General features: G+C 34.8%; 1 protein-coding gene across 33 annotated transcripts in view; it reads right to left on the bottom strand.

Annotated features, from left to right (window-relative positions):
• LOC119074915 (basement membrane-specific heparan sulfate proteoglycan core protein) overlaps positions 1-14,152 on the bottom strand; it is a 145,660-nt gene that overhangs the window by 47,081 nt on the left and 84,427 nt on the right. For 27 of the 33 annotated variants that reach the window (XM_037181270.1, XM_037181282.1, XM_037181273.1 and 24 more), the window contains 2 exons: positions 3,967-4,077; positions 3,165-3,278 (listed from right to left, as the gene is read on the bottom strand). In XM_037181270.1, the coding sequence (XP_037037165.1) occupies positions 3,165-3,278; positions 3,967-4,077 (225 nt within the window). The remainder of the gene's footprint in view (positions 1-3,164; positions 3,279-3,966; positions 4,078-14,152) is intronic. The other 6 variants (XM_037181274.1, XM_037181284.1, XM_037181289.1 and 3 more) reach the window with 1 other exon arrangement.

Below are 14,152 nucleotides of genomic sequence, written 5' to 3'. Positions count from 1 at the left end.
TAACGAGAGGAAAATTTTATAGTCCAAGACAACCACTTGACTCAAGAGCACGTTATAAGTCGACTTATAAGCTAAAAATTAAAAAACTTGACTCAGAATACCAATCTTTTATGTGGAGAGACGGCCTATGGTTGTAATCATCTTAAAAGCGATAATGCAACACATTTAAATTTACCGTCAGTTTACCACTGAAACTGACATCAATCAATGATCCTCAGCACCAATTAATCCGACAACTTTTACTTTCGATAATAAATCATAAGAGATTGTGTATGCAAAAAAAAACACCTACGACATCCTTCTTCATCAGCCATATCATGCGGACAATCCCGTTTTCGGTCACAGCGTCCCGTAACTGATATGCACGTTAAATCACCACAGGTAAATTGACCCTCGGGACACAATCGTTTTTTTAGTTTTCCTTTCGATTTACACACAAGCATTTTATGTATCCAACCAATATAATAATTCGTAATGTGACACATTCATTCATATTCGGAGCGTTAAACACAATATTTTATGGATTTAAACGGCGAAGCATATTCATGAGTGTATTTAATCCCATAGGTTTAATGATTTTATTTAGGGCAGCAGCATTAAAATTTAAAGAGTAAATCTTGCATGTTATCATGATTCATTCATTTATATATCTACACATTTAATATATACTTTTGGGGTTTTGTATAATGTCTTAATATGTTGCTTCAATTTGAACTGAGAGTGAGATGAATGTGTGTACTGTTATACATATAATAATAATGCTAAATAAAATAGGGATTTTAAAGGAAATTGTTATTTATAGAATTAAGATGCTTTTATGTTAAACTATATAACATTCGGGGGAATTAAAATGTTACTAAATAAATATTACGCGCGCAAAGGTGTTAATATTTAAATGAAAATTTCGAATATGTATGGTTCGTGATAGTGGCCGCATGGTTTGAAGTACTAGAAGTAATTTCAGCCTTAATATGAATGAAGCGAGACTAGTCTAAATTGATTGATTTGATTATAAACTCATCGAAAATAAGTAAACGAGCAATAATTTGTGTGAGAAATCATGCTCGAGAGATTTTCTGATGTCAGTACAATTCGTATATTATTGCTCCGTTTACTTATTTTCGGAGAGTTTATAATCAAATCAATCAATTTTGACGAGTTTTGACGAAGTTTATGGTTTATGAACCGAAAATTCCGGTTTATCGGATAACCGGCTCACCTCTGCTGCGTGACGCGGTTTAAGATTAAAAAATTAAAATTAAAGAGTTCAGTGGAGTATGCAAAAATATCAGTGTATTCACCATACACGGTGTGGTTGAATGGAGTTTAATTAAACATGTCGTCGCAAATTTGATATTTTTGGATATTCTTAGTCTGCTTGTGACCCTGAACTACGTTCCATAAAAATTTTTGATTTTCATCCGTGCAGTCAGGAGCACCCGGACCAAGGCCCACTAGAGTGCTCTGTGGGTGCGATAGAGCTGTTTGGGGCTGCAATCGATAGGGTATGGATTGCTAATGGTCATAATACAAAAAATTTGTCGCATGGATGCAAGGTGGACAGGTGGCGACTCATTGAAGTTGAAAAATGACGATCTTTGAAAGGTTCTACAGGCGTGGATACTTGAGTCACAGAGGTGGTAATTAGTTGTACAAGTAGAGAGACATTAGCTCTACCAATATCCAAAAAATTACTTTTCCAAATTTTCTACATAGCAACTTTATTGTGGTTCAAAATTTTTCTCACTTTTTTGGCCATAGTTGTGAAACTCAGCAACACCTAAGTCACACTCATGATAGTTTTTCGCAGACAAACTGCTTAGATTTGTTTTGCTGTTAGTCTCAGCTTTCCAACAACACCTCACTTGCTATATCTCTGGTCAACAGTGCCGTTCTATTGAGTGCCTAAGTGAGGTAAGTCCATCTACGACGAAATTTTAAGCATGACTTCAGAAAACGGTAATAGAGGCCGAATATCAGTGATATTTTGCTTTTTTATGTAGTTTAATAATTCTATTTATAAATCGCAATCAAACAAATCATCCCCAACGTTATCTAAAGTCATTCTTAAAATTTCGTCGTAGATGGACTTACCTCACTTAGGCACTCAATAGAACGGCACTGTTGACCAAAGATATAGCAAGTGAGGTGTTGTTGGAAAGCTGAGACTAACAGCAAAATAAATCTAAGCAGTTTGTCTGCGAAAAACTATCACGAGTGTGACTTAGGTGTTGCTGAGTTTCACAACTATGGCCAAAAAAGTGAGAAAAATTTTGAACCACAATAAAGTTGCTATGTAGAAAATTTGGAAAAGTAATTTTTTGGATATTGGTAGAGCTAATGTCTCTCTACTTGTACAACTAATTACCACCTCTGTGACTCAAGTATCCACGCCTGTAGAACCTTTCAAAGATCGTCATTTTTCAACTTCAATGAATCGCCACCTGTCCACCTTGAATCCATGAGAATTTTTTTTTATACTCTGACTATTAAAATTCCATTCCCTATCGATTGCAACCCCAATCAGTTCTATCGCACCCACACAGCACTCTAGGGGGCCTTGGTACGGGTGCTCCGGACTGCACGGATGAAAATCAAAAATTTTTGTGGAACGTTGTTCAGGGTCACAAGCAGACTAAGAATATCCAAAAATATCAAATTTACGACGACATGTTTAATTAAACTCCATTCAACCACATCGTGCATATTGATAAAACTTCATTCAACCGCACCGTGAAGTCAGTAAGAGACTCGATAAAATTAATTTGATGCAAACGGTAAAAAGTTTAAAATAACAATTTTCCAGTATTTCTAATACCGTTCCGCTTTTAAATGAAAAATCTCCTGGCAAAATCTCTCTGTTTTCTAAGAAATTTTACCACACAATTACGTTGCATAATACTTTTCCTAGAATTATAATCCAGACGCGACATGATACGCTGTAAAAGACAAAAAATAATAATTGCGAAGTATGAAGAAGAGGTGAGTCATCCGAGTACCATTGTCTCGCGCGGTGCAACTCTAAGACTAGTTCAATGTAAAACTTAATTCTAGACCCTTCAAACCACGTTGCTATTATCTCGTTATGTATTATAAATGTAATATTCAAATGGATACGGTGTGTTGGAAAACTAAATTAAAAATGTTTCGTGTAAATGTCTTACCATCAGGACAGTTTTCTTCGTCGTCACCATCAATACAGTCGCGATATGTGTCGCAAACTTGTGATTTGCTAATACACGATTGGTCGAGACACGTGTACTCGTTGTCTTGGCAGCCTTTTTTTATTAATCACATTGAAAGAATTGTTAAGTTTTAGTAGAGATAGTGACATCTACTTCAAGTATTACAGCTAAAATGTTAGAAACTACGTTACTACGTCACAAAATACCAAAATGATTCTACATTTAAGATGATCTGCCACCAAAGCTTTCAAAAGTGTTTCATACAATTTACGTTTGTTGAAAGAAGAAAAAAAAAAAACTGATCTCGTCCGGTCGGAAACCAGTATGACTCTAAGAATGTACGGATGTACATCAAATTAGTTCGATTTAGCTTTTTTTTTAATTACACATCGACCAAATGAACCAGAAACGCGCAATTCTTCAACGCATACAAACATCGAAACAGAAGTTATTCTAATCAGCAAAAAACGAAAGCAAAATAAATCTTTTTTACATTTATCTGACATAATTTTCCAACTTTCCATTCCTGATTGGCAATCGTCCAATCGAGAATGTGTATTTTGCATTCAATAAAACGAAAAATAAATTTCTTAGAAATGTGTTTGTTGTTCGACAAAAGAATAATTCATTCGGCGTTCAATTAAACCAGATGTTTTCGCTGGTCTCATTATTTAGTTTGGCTTACAACTCTTCTTCGACGCGTAGGATAGTTTCCAGATCATTCGCAAAATAAAAATGATAAAATTTGTTGAACTGTATTCGTCCCACTGCCAATACTTACCACAGTCTCTTTCATCTTCTTCGTCATTCGGACAATTTACGGCACCATCACAGTAATATGAATGTGGTATGCAAGAACCGTCACCGCAGCGGAATTCGTCGGGTGTGCAGTCTGAAAATATGAAAATTGTGATTATTTAAACATGGTCGTTGATTGCAATGTAGTTTAATTGATTCAGAGAATGTTTTTCTCTTCGGAATGTATTGGTGGAAAATCTCTCAAAATATTACGTTTCGTAGCATGCTAGTAAGTAGAAACACAAAACTGCATCTCTTCAAAACCTTAATCCGACCCATCGTAACATATGAATGAGAGACATGGTCACTAATACAAGAACCATTGCAGAACTGCTTTGAGCGAAAGATGTTAAGATCGATTGGTTGACCGATAAACGAGCAAGGAAGACGGAGGATAAGCACGAACAAATTTTCGGGGATGAAACAATTGTCGGAGCGGTAAAGTCAGCCAAGCTGCGATGGGCAGGACACGTTGTTTGCATAGAAGTGGAACCAATCCGAATTCCGAAAAAGCGCTGGAAAAACGATTTGATAACAACAGAGCCAGACCTCAAAAGAGATAGTTGGATGATGTAGAAGAAGATTCGCAATAATTCGTCCGAAAATGGAGAATTTCAGCCCGGGATCATTGTGTGGTACGGTGTGTTAGTACGACTCCTAAGTAAGTAAGTACGTCTCCTTGAACATCTTCTATAACTATCTAACTGAATAATCTCTATGTATTGATGGCCCGTTGCTCAACCACAATGTATAATATTTCCTGTTATTTAAGGCGCTTATCATCTGTTACCGATATCTGACTTCAGTAATAAACTACAAGCTCTCACTATTGCGGTGTTGTTATATCACTCATGTTCAAAACAAATGAAGTAAAAGATTTGAGATCAATCTCTTAAAAATACTTAGATCAAACAAAGTAACAGATTCGATATTAGAACTGCTGCAATGTTTGCCATCTGTGACAGCATGCAGATTAATTACAGAAATCGTTTTACAAGAAAAGAGCGAATTTGAATCCTAAATGGTCACAAAATGCGCATCATTACATCAAATTGTTAAATGAATTCAAAGACGCGCCTGAATTTTTCTTTGACTCTGCTGCACCACCCCATGAAAAATACCTTACATTTCTTTCAGTCAAATTGTGATTTATTTCGAAAAAAAAAGCGCTGGTAATTTCAACACCGACTCAACCAGCAGCATTCTTAAGTACACTATCCACATCTTCTGCAATCATATGCATTCAGACTGACAATTTTTTTATTGATCATTATTATTCAACATAACACCACTGACCTTATTCTAAACCTCTAAACCCACCACGAATGCAACCGAATCGAAAATCATAAATTGAAAAATTGAATCATAAATTTCATTATATTTCAATTAAACGAAACATTTCGGATTTTTTTTTTTTAATAATTTATTCCGTGCCACACAATATCACCCATTCATTAAAATCAATGACCTTTACGACACGCGGCATATCTTTCTCTCCGACCATTATTATGCTTTTTATTCGTAATTAATGCTTTTGACTATATATGCTGTGTTTACTGCTTACATTACGACCATAAGCGGCGTACGGCTTGATTATAAAGATGTGATAAAGAATTCAAATCAAAAGACGTAAAACCAGCAGGAGAAGGTAGTTTTCATGGAATAAGTCAAAATATTTTGATGAGTCTTTCGTTAAATAGACTTGTGGTGTGTTGTATTTTTAGTGCCGTTCGGGTTGGTTATTCTCGAGGTTATTTTGACTTGTCAACAAGTTAATTTTCCCTAACAGTTTGTTATTATCATGCTGATGATTTATAATGTTCGAACGGAGTGGAGATCTTTGTGCGACGAGAGATACAAAATAATAAATGTGTTAGGAAGAAAGAGACAATAATGAGTTCAGAAGGAAATGTTGCAACTGTTTTATTGTTAGAATAATAAAGCCTTGAGTTGTTTTTCTTACAATTCAGAATTATATTCGCCTTTTCTCCAAGCATAAATTTTCCCAGAAAGCAGTTTCATTCGCAGAGATTTTCTGCAATTAAATTTCTTCGAAATTCTTTGAATAAACACGCTTAACGAATTACAATTGGATAACATAAACACGATAATAATACAATGTTGTTTTAGTAATTGTAAATTTGTAGTAAATGCACCATGTCATCAGCACACACTCACCGAAACCGGCTAACCTCCCGCAGCATAAATATCGATCTATTAAATTCCAGCAAATATCATCAAATTCTTCGTCAAATACCATCATTATCATGTGGGCAATAAAACAGATTCTTTTTATGGGCTCATCAAATGCTAAACAAATGGTTTTTTCATGATATGATGCACATACACACGAAGCAGACCGTAAATGTTTGAAGCATGTGGATCAACAAGAAACTTACACTTTAAGAATTTTTTTTTTATTTAATTTTTTTCTCTCTAATGTTGATGTCTACACAAGTAACAACTTACAGCGGGCCTGTTATATTGTTAATGGATATAAATCTTCCGAAAATGCTATTAATTTAACTGCCCATAAAATTATTAATATTTCAAAAATGTTGTCACGTTTTCGTTTGTTTTTCCTTTATGAATGCAAAAGAAACGTATGACTAAACTTCGTCTGTCTTGTCTTGTTTGGTATATCATGGTCTTCATATCTCTTTACATTACAATTTTCTGATTTGTTTTCTTTCAATGACTTTTTCGTTATTTATTTTCGTTTTAGTTTATTCAACTTTTCGTGTGTGTCTACATAAGCCACTCATTTAGTAAAAAAATTCGTTTATAATTCGATGATTTTCGATGGGTTTATTTATGCACTCTCTGTTTTGTGTTATTTAAACGGAGACGACGTCGACGGATACTTATAAAACCGAAAATTATTATTTCTCTTAAATGCAAATGCACACTGGAAAGAAATGCATTTTTGATGTGCATTGTTGTGCTATTTATCATTCAAGATTTTCATATTGTTCGAATGGATGATTGATTATAAACAATATATGAATTCACGGTATTATGGTTTGTAAAGTGATTTATTGGATCTTTATGTTAACAGTCTGTCAAAATGATTGTTTTAAAGTTGTGTGGAACATAATAATGACATTCCAAGCAAAACTGTGCGCTCGGTGGTGGTGGGGCTTAGCACCATTTTTTTTTTGTTAACTTAGCCGGAATATTACTAAAGTTGGCTAGGTTTCGCTATGAAATATTGCATCACATCACGTACTCTATCAACTCGGAACAAAATTCACACAAATGCGGTAAAGTCATTTGTTTAGAGACCTACCTAACAATCTTTTTACGGCCAATAACGAGTGCAGTCTAGACCTACGACTTAACGTGATTTCCGAACCGAGTCTAGAAGTATGCAAATACTCTCTGAGCAAAGTTATGTGCCTAATTGACATCTCGCCTAAATGTAGGGTAGACATATACACACAAATTCATCCACAGATAATTTTTGTGGAAGTCTGGTACGTAGCCACCTCGTAAGGTTCTATTGCCACCATTTACCTTTTATACGCAACAGCCACTCCGAAAAAAAATTGTTTTTGTCATTTGAAATGACAGTTCTTTTTTCGGCCGTGAGTTTCTTTTACGGGCATCTGCTTAAGAGGCATCTGTGCTTAGCTAAAATTGTAACCTACATTTGCGTGCTTCGTATCTCATTTTTGATGATTTCTTTTCATCAGAATCCTTTTTAAAGAATGTATGACCGTGAAACGACCAAAAATGTGTTGGCTTTAAGTAAAAATTAGTTGTTGTCGAAATTTTCATAAACTGCTCATTGTTCTCAAACTGCTACAACCAAGTCTATTTTCTGTTGAAAGCTAACACATTCATGGTCGTTATTGCGGTCGTACATTTCTGAAAAAGGATTCTGGTGGAAAGATATCATCAAAAGTAAACCAAAATCCATTATTGAAAAACGCCTAAATGTATGCTTTTCAGCTAAGCACTGATGTGTTTTAAGAGGCACCAGTACTTTGCCGAAAAGCATACATTAGGGCGATTTTTAAATGCTGCATTTTAGTTTACTTTTGATGATATCTTTCCATCAGAATCCGTTTTCAAAACTGTACGACCGCTATTCCGACCACGAATGTGTTAGCTTTCAACAGAAAATAGATTTAGTTGCAGCAATTTGACCAGCTCTGAGAACAATGAGCAGTTTATGAAAATTTCATTAAACTGCTCACTTTTCTCAGAGCGGATCAAACGACTACAACCAAAACTAATTTTTATTTAAAGCTAACAGATTCGTCGTCGTACATTGCGGTCGTACATTTTTCAAAAAGGATTCTGATGAAAAGATATTAACAAAAATGAAATACGAAACACGCAAATGTAGGCTATAATTTTAGTGCCGGTGCCTCTTAAGACACTGTCATTTGCGAAACGACGTAGTTTTCGTCACACGATGTATTTATCAAACTCCCTTCGCTCGTTTGATAATATCACCTCATTCAGCAACTTGTTGCATAAGTCACCATTTTTAACCGAAATTAGAAACTCACATTCTCAACAATAATGATGCAAATAAAAAACAATACAAGCAAAAGTTCAAGGGAAAATGTAATGCAATCAAATCAAAATCAATTTAATTATACCGAATGCCATGCATGTTACGTGATGAGAGATATTATTTATATTTAAAAACAAGGATATGCTTTTATGCTATGGTATGAGTACCATGAAAAAGGGCTTCAACTGCAAAATAAAACAAAATATTACCGAGCTTCTGGCAAAACTTTTTCATAATGCACCACAAAATTATTATTTAAAATTTAATAATCCGAAATACCTGCTCCAAACAATTATAACTTTGAGTTGTTGTTTGTGTTTAGAGAGACAGAGAGAGATAGAGAGAGAGAGAACAGTAATTTTGACTAAATATTGATGATGTTTTACATGAAAACACCACGAATTCTGAATAAATCCGGATTTCCAATGAATTTGATCCAATTTGATAATTAAAAAAAATATATTTTGCATTTTCATCCGGATCGAAAATATCTTGCAGCCACTCGTTTTGACATAACAATGGACAGAAAGTAGAGTTTTCGTGTGAATTTTGCTGATCCGAGGCGTAGCTCAGGTCAATAAACACAGAGAACAAGATAATTGCTTTTTTAGAATCTAATGATGTGTAGATAAGACACACATCGTGTCCTAAAAATCATCTCAAAAAAGCAAACATTTTGTCACTGAGCTTACCGCGCAAGATGCCTATAAATGATATACAGTTCCATTAAAAAATATTGTTGTGATTTATTGTGACTTAATTCGATTTACTGACTCCGAAGTGAGTCTCCCCTCATGTAAATTTTCCCAAATTCCACTGTACTACTGTATAGAGTAGATAGAGTATTGAAAAAAGGATCCAACCAAGTTTCAGGTGATCACAATAATTAGGTTTCAGATAAAACCAAGTCAGGTCAAAACAGGTTCAGGTATTTATTTTGGGTAAATTAGTCCCTATTCCGAGCCTTACTCTTCGTTTTGCCCATGCGAATAAGCCCAGAGAATAAATCTCTCATTTTCTCACCATTATAATTTCTTACTTATTCACCTCTCAAAAGAATTTAAAAAGTCACACCGATAAAATGAAGAAGAAAAAATCCGCTACACCTTTTGGCACCGTATTCTTTCCGAAAATTAAATTTTCCTCTTCATTAAATACAATTTTCTATTTTCCACGGTGTTGCCACTAAATTATGTTGTCAATAAAAACACAGAACGACGACCCTCTTTAAATAAAATAACCTCAGAAAGAGATTTTTATGTGACTTTTTATTCGTGTTTTCTTCCTTTATTCATCCACAGATTTGCTCACTTTGTTTCCCCGTAAAAGTTGTTTATTATGTGTGATGTTGGAGACTGTAAAATGTGTGTAAGCGAAGAGGTATACAATACCTTCACGTTATTCATCTTAAAGCTTTCGTGATAAAAAAAAAATCAGATAAAAAACCTAAAAGAAAGTCTAATGGGAAAGAGTGAATGATTTTTTTTTTCTTTACTTCTGTAAAGCCCACAGTGAAGATATTGTGTTGACGTAATGGTAGCGAAGAACTAGGCGAGAACGAGAACGTCATAATTCATAACAATTTGCGAAAATTGGTGTAGATAACGTTCTTGAATGTTAAGAGTTTTTAGGTACATTTTTTTCGTCATAAAACCTTACCGTGTTTAACAATAAATTTTTATCTTTTCATAAATTAATTTTTGATTCTTTGAAACGAATATAAAGATTGCGACTTTCCCTTACTATTGGAGTGTCGAAATTACTCTTTCTAATAAAATTGCGAGCAATACAATGATCTGCCAAATTTTTTATTGAAATTTGCTTCACCTGTTTCACCAGCTGATCCACTCATACATAAACACTGCTCTCGACACTGCTTAAATTTTTACGTGTTCATGCAGTTTACACACGCGTCTAAGCACGGTTTAGAACGCGGTGTCTTTTTACGATTGGATCAACTGGAGAAACAGCTGAAGCAAATTCGGTTGACCAAATGAATTATTCGATGGAAAATGACAAATTTTGAAGGACTTAAATAAAGTTGATATTTAGGTCACAAGCATGGAAAAGTTGAAAAGTCGAGTTTTTACGCTGTTGATCCGAGGCGAAGCCGTGTTATCCGAGTTACGTAGCTCAAAGGCATGTAAAATCTGTCTGGTCTCGTGTGTTTATTGACATCGGTACCGCTTTGGCTCAACAAAATACAGACGAAAACTCTACTTTTCATCTTTTTATCCCTTGTGATGCAAAAGACAAGTGACAAGTGACGTTGAAAAATTTTGCAGTTGAAGAGACATCAGATATTTTCAGAATTTTGATGTGATTTCGAGGTTGTTTTGCAATCCCACCCGAACTCGAATTTAAATTATTATTGAAGTTTGAGAATCTGAAACTATACACGACCCGAACCCGAACTGGACTCAATTTTTTAAACCCAAACGAAAAGACATTTGTGGAACCCGTTCGACCGAAATCGATTGAGTCGGGTAGGGTTTCTTTTTGCAACAGGTTCGCTCAATCCTGTCTATCGATCACAGTTTTTCAGATAAAATGCTAAATATTCAGTTTATACACACAATGGTGTCGCCTATAAAACTATCAAATTGCAAAATTTTCTGTACTCGACTATTTATTGATTTCCAAAAATCATTTAATAAAGTGAAAAACATTTTAGACGATATTTTTGTACACTATACCGAAATACCAGAAAAGAAAAACAAAAAATCATCGTGTATGGTGGGCCAGCACAAAGTGTTGTTACGATCACGACTTCATGGGTTAGCCTTTCGTATACGAATACTTTGTATAAAACTGTATAAACGGAAAGTTGTTCAAGTATCATATTATATAGGTTCCACCATTTAAACTGTAATAGACGAATAGAGGTAGTGAATTTCAATAGTGCCATGTTTCCGATTTCTCAGTTATTTAGAGGAAATACGGTATCGATGATCACAAGAATTTCCCATTTTACACGAGTGTATTTGTTGTTATTAGGTATTTTTTTCAGCTTGTTGATGCTCAGCATGTGTTGTGTATGTATTTTGAGTATGAAAAGGAATTTTCGTTCCCAGAAATGATGTGCACATATACATTTTTCGGATATGGTATACCATCAGTTTCGGTTTATTGATTTGTGGTGTATCACAAACTATTGACAAAGTTAATGAATGAATGAATTTAGTAATTAATTTTCATTGAACTGAGGCAGCTTTTGCATTAAACTATTATTCATCTTTCGAAATTGAACTAGTTCTGAACTATCACACACGATACCCTCAAAGTGAACGATCCAAATTTATAAGAAAATTTCCTTCTTCTATTCAAAAAATCAAATAAAAATATTCGGAATAATATTCGATGATGCTTCTTCCTCTTCTCTTCCGATATCATGTCATGTCAACTTGTAATCCTATAAAAAAGACGCCCGTGTTCTAACGTGAGTATATATTGATAGGAATAATGTTAAATTAGAACTGTCTGTTCAGGTAACGAAAAGTCTACATCAATTGAGGGATTTTCTTGGAAAATGGTAAGGAATATTTCCATATTCCATGGGATTGACGTAAATGTTGATTTAAAATGTTGTTGATATTTTTGCCATTGCAGATGATTTAACTGTTGCTTTATGCTGTCAATGATATCGGCATTACTTGAAATTTATGTATTTCTGCTTTCATTTCGATAGTGTTATTGAACTTGAATGCAAAAGTTTATTCCGTTTTTGGAAATGGAATATGAATCGTGTTATGAGATCGAAATTTAAATTGAGAGTACGTACAAAAGAGGTATTTTACAAACAAATCGAGCCATCACACGGAGTTTCATATAATATTCGAATTGTTAGCCCTGGACTGACGAGGGAAAAAAGTTTTTTTTTAAATGATGTCAGTGGATCGTGAGTTAGTGCCCTAGAATTTTATCGTATTTTGCTTCATTTGGAAGGTAATTGAAACCGAATAGAATGTTGACAAAAAAAAAGTTTTAAATTTAGTCTTTGGACTGAGGCTGCTACTTGGCCCGAAGCATTTTATATATCTTATAGGTTTACGCATACGTTTGTAACACGTCGAATTGGACTCCCTGAGTAAGGGGAAACCTATTGTGGTTGTCTAGAGATGCCAAATCCGCGAAAAAAAAAATGTCCGTCTGTCCGTCTGTCTGTCTGCACGATAACTTGAGTAAAACGCATCCGATTTTGAAAATTCTTTTTTTTCTCGTTTGGTAATGTCAAAAGACAGGCTAAGTTCGAAGATGAGTGATTTTGGATCGACCCCTCCCGAGCTGTGGCCCAATAAGTGCTTTACGGTTTTTCGAAGATATCTCCGGACATTTAAACGTTAAACTTGTAAGTGATACGTCAAATAAAATGTATTTACAATACCGATCGACAAAAAAAAAGTTTATGGAAATCGGATGACCGACTTGTGAGTTAGACCCCTTGGTGTGAAACAGGCACAGGGCGGCAAGCAGTTTTTGCTTGTAGGTCGGCCAAATTTGAACATATTTCGTTCGTTTTAGCTTTATTAGATAGGTATTGACCGTACCAATCAGGGAAAAAAAGTTTATGAAATTATGTTCTCCGGAGCGTGAGCTACGTCTCTTGGAGTGAGCTCTTATCTGGCTACTCGGCCGTACAGTGAACGTGGAGTATTTTGTCAATATCTCGAGTAAATTTTGACCGAATTTCATGATTTTCTTTTGTTTGAAAGGTATTAACAAATGTAGAGCGTCTCCTAACAAAATGGCTGCCGGCGGCCATATTGGATTTTATTAAAAGTGATATAAAGTGGGAAAAATGATGCTTAGAGAGTTTCTGTTAACATGGAAATAATGTGTTAAGTGTGAGGGGTTTCAGGGATTCCATATATGGACATCTATATATACATATATACAGCTATATTGAGCTATATACAGGCATATAGAGCTATATAATAGCATATATTTATCTGTGAAATGTTTATTTATAGTGAAATATAGTTAAATATAGCGGTATATAGCTGTTTAAATAGGAATTTATGAAATTTGTCTTCGTACGGGGCTGTCTATATTGCCTCCGGCAATTTAGTTGTACATGATAACAAGGCAAAGAGTGGATAATGTAAGTGATTTAAAAGGAAGAAAAGTTTTTCAGCAGAGAAGAAAATGAAGTAAGAGAAATGAAGAGTTTCACATTAAAGGCTTTTGATACGAATAGGTGTTTCGTACGGGTCGGCGTTAGCTATGTTTTTTTTTAACAAATCGAGCAAATTTTTGTCACTTCTCTCGGCCCCAAAGTAATTTTCCGTAATTTTCGCTTTGTGCAATTTTTCTCGTGAACATTTCACGTTTTTTATGGCGTTACAGCGTCACGGCCGTACTACCAATGACGCATTATCCATATGAACACTTTGCCCGTGGCGCCCAAACAAATTAACGTCGGGGTTTGTGAAAAAAAACGGTTTTTGGAGATACAATTGTTAAAAGTTTCCCATGTGCAGAATGAGCACCAGCTGAATATCACCAACTGGATCTACTAACACACACTTATTGTATGATAAACACTCAAAACACATTCTTAACAATGTGTTTACTTCATTCATACGTGTTTTGTGCGCGCATAGATGACGTTAACGTAGAAATGCACTTTGTGTAGGTTGTC

The sequence above is a fragment of the Bradysia coprophila genome, unplaced genomic scaffold (genome assembly GCF_014529535.1).
Source record: "Bradysia coprophila strain Holo2 unplaced genomic scaffold, BU_Bcop_v1 contig_151, whole genome shotgun sequence".
NCBI lineage: Eukaryota > Metazoa > Arthropoda > Insecta > Diptera > Sciaridae > Bradysia > Bradysia coprophila.
This window is presented reverse-complemented; position numbering and strand designations above follow the sequence as displayed.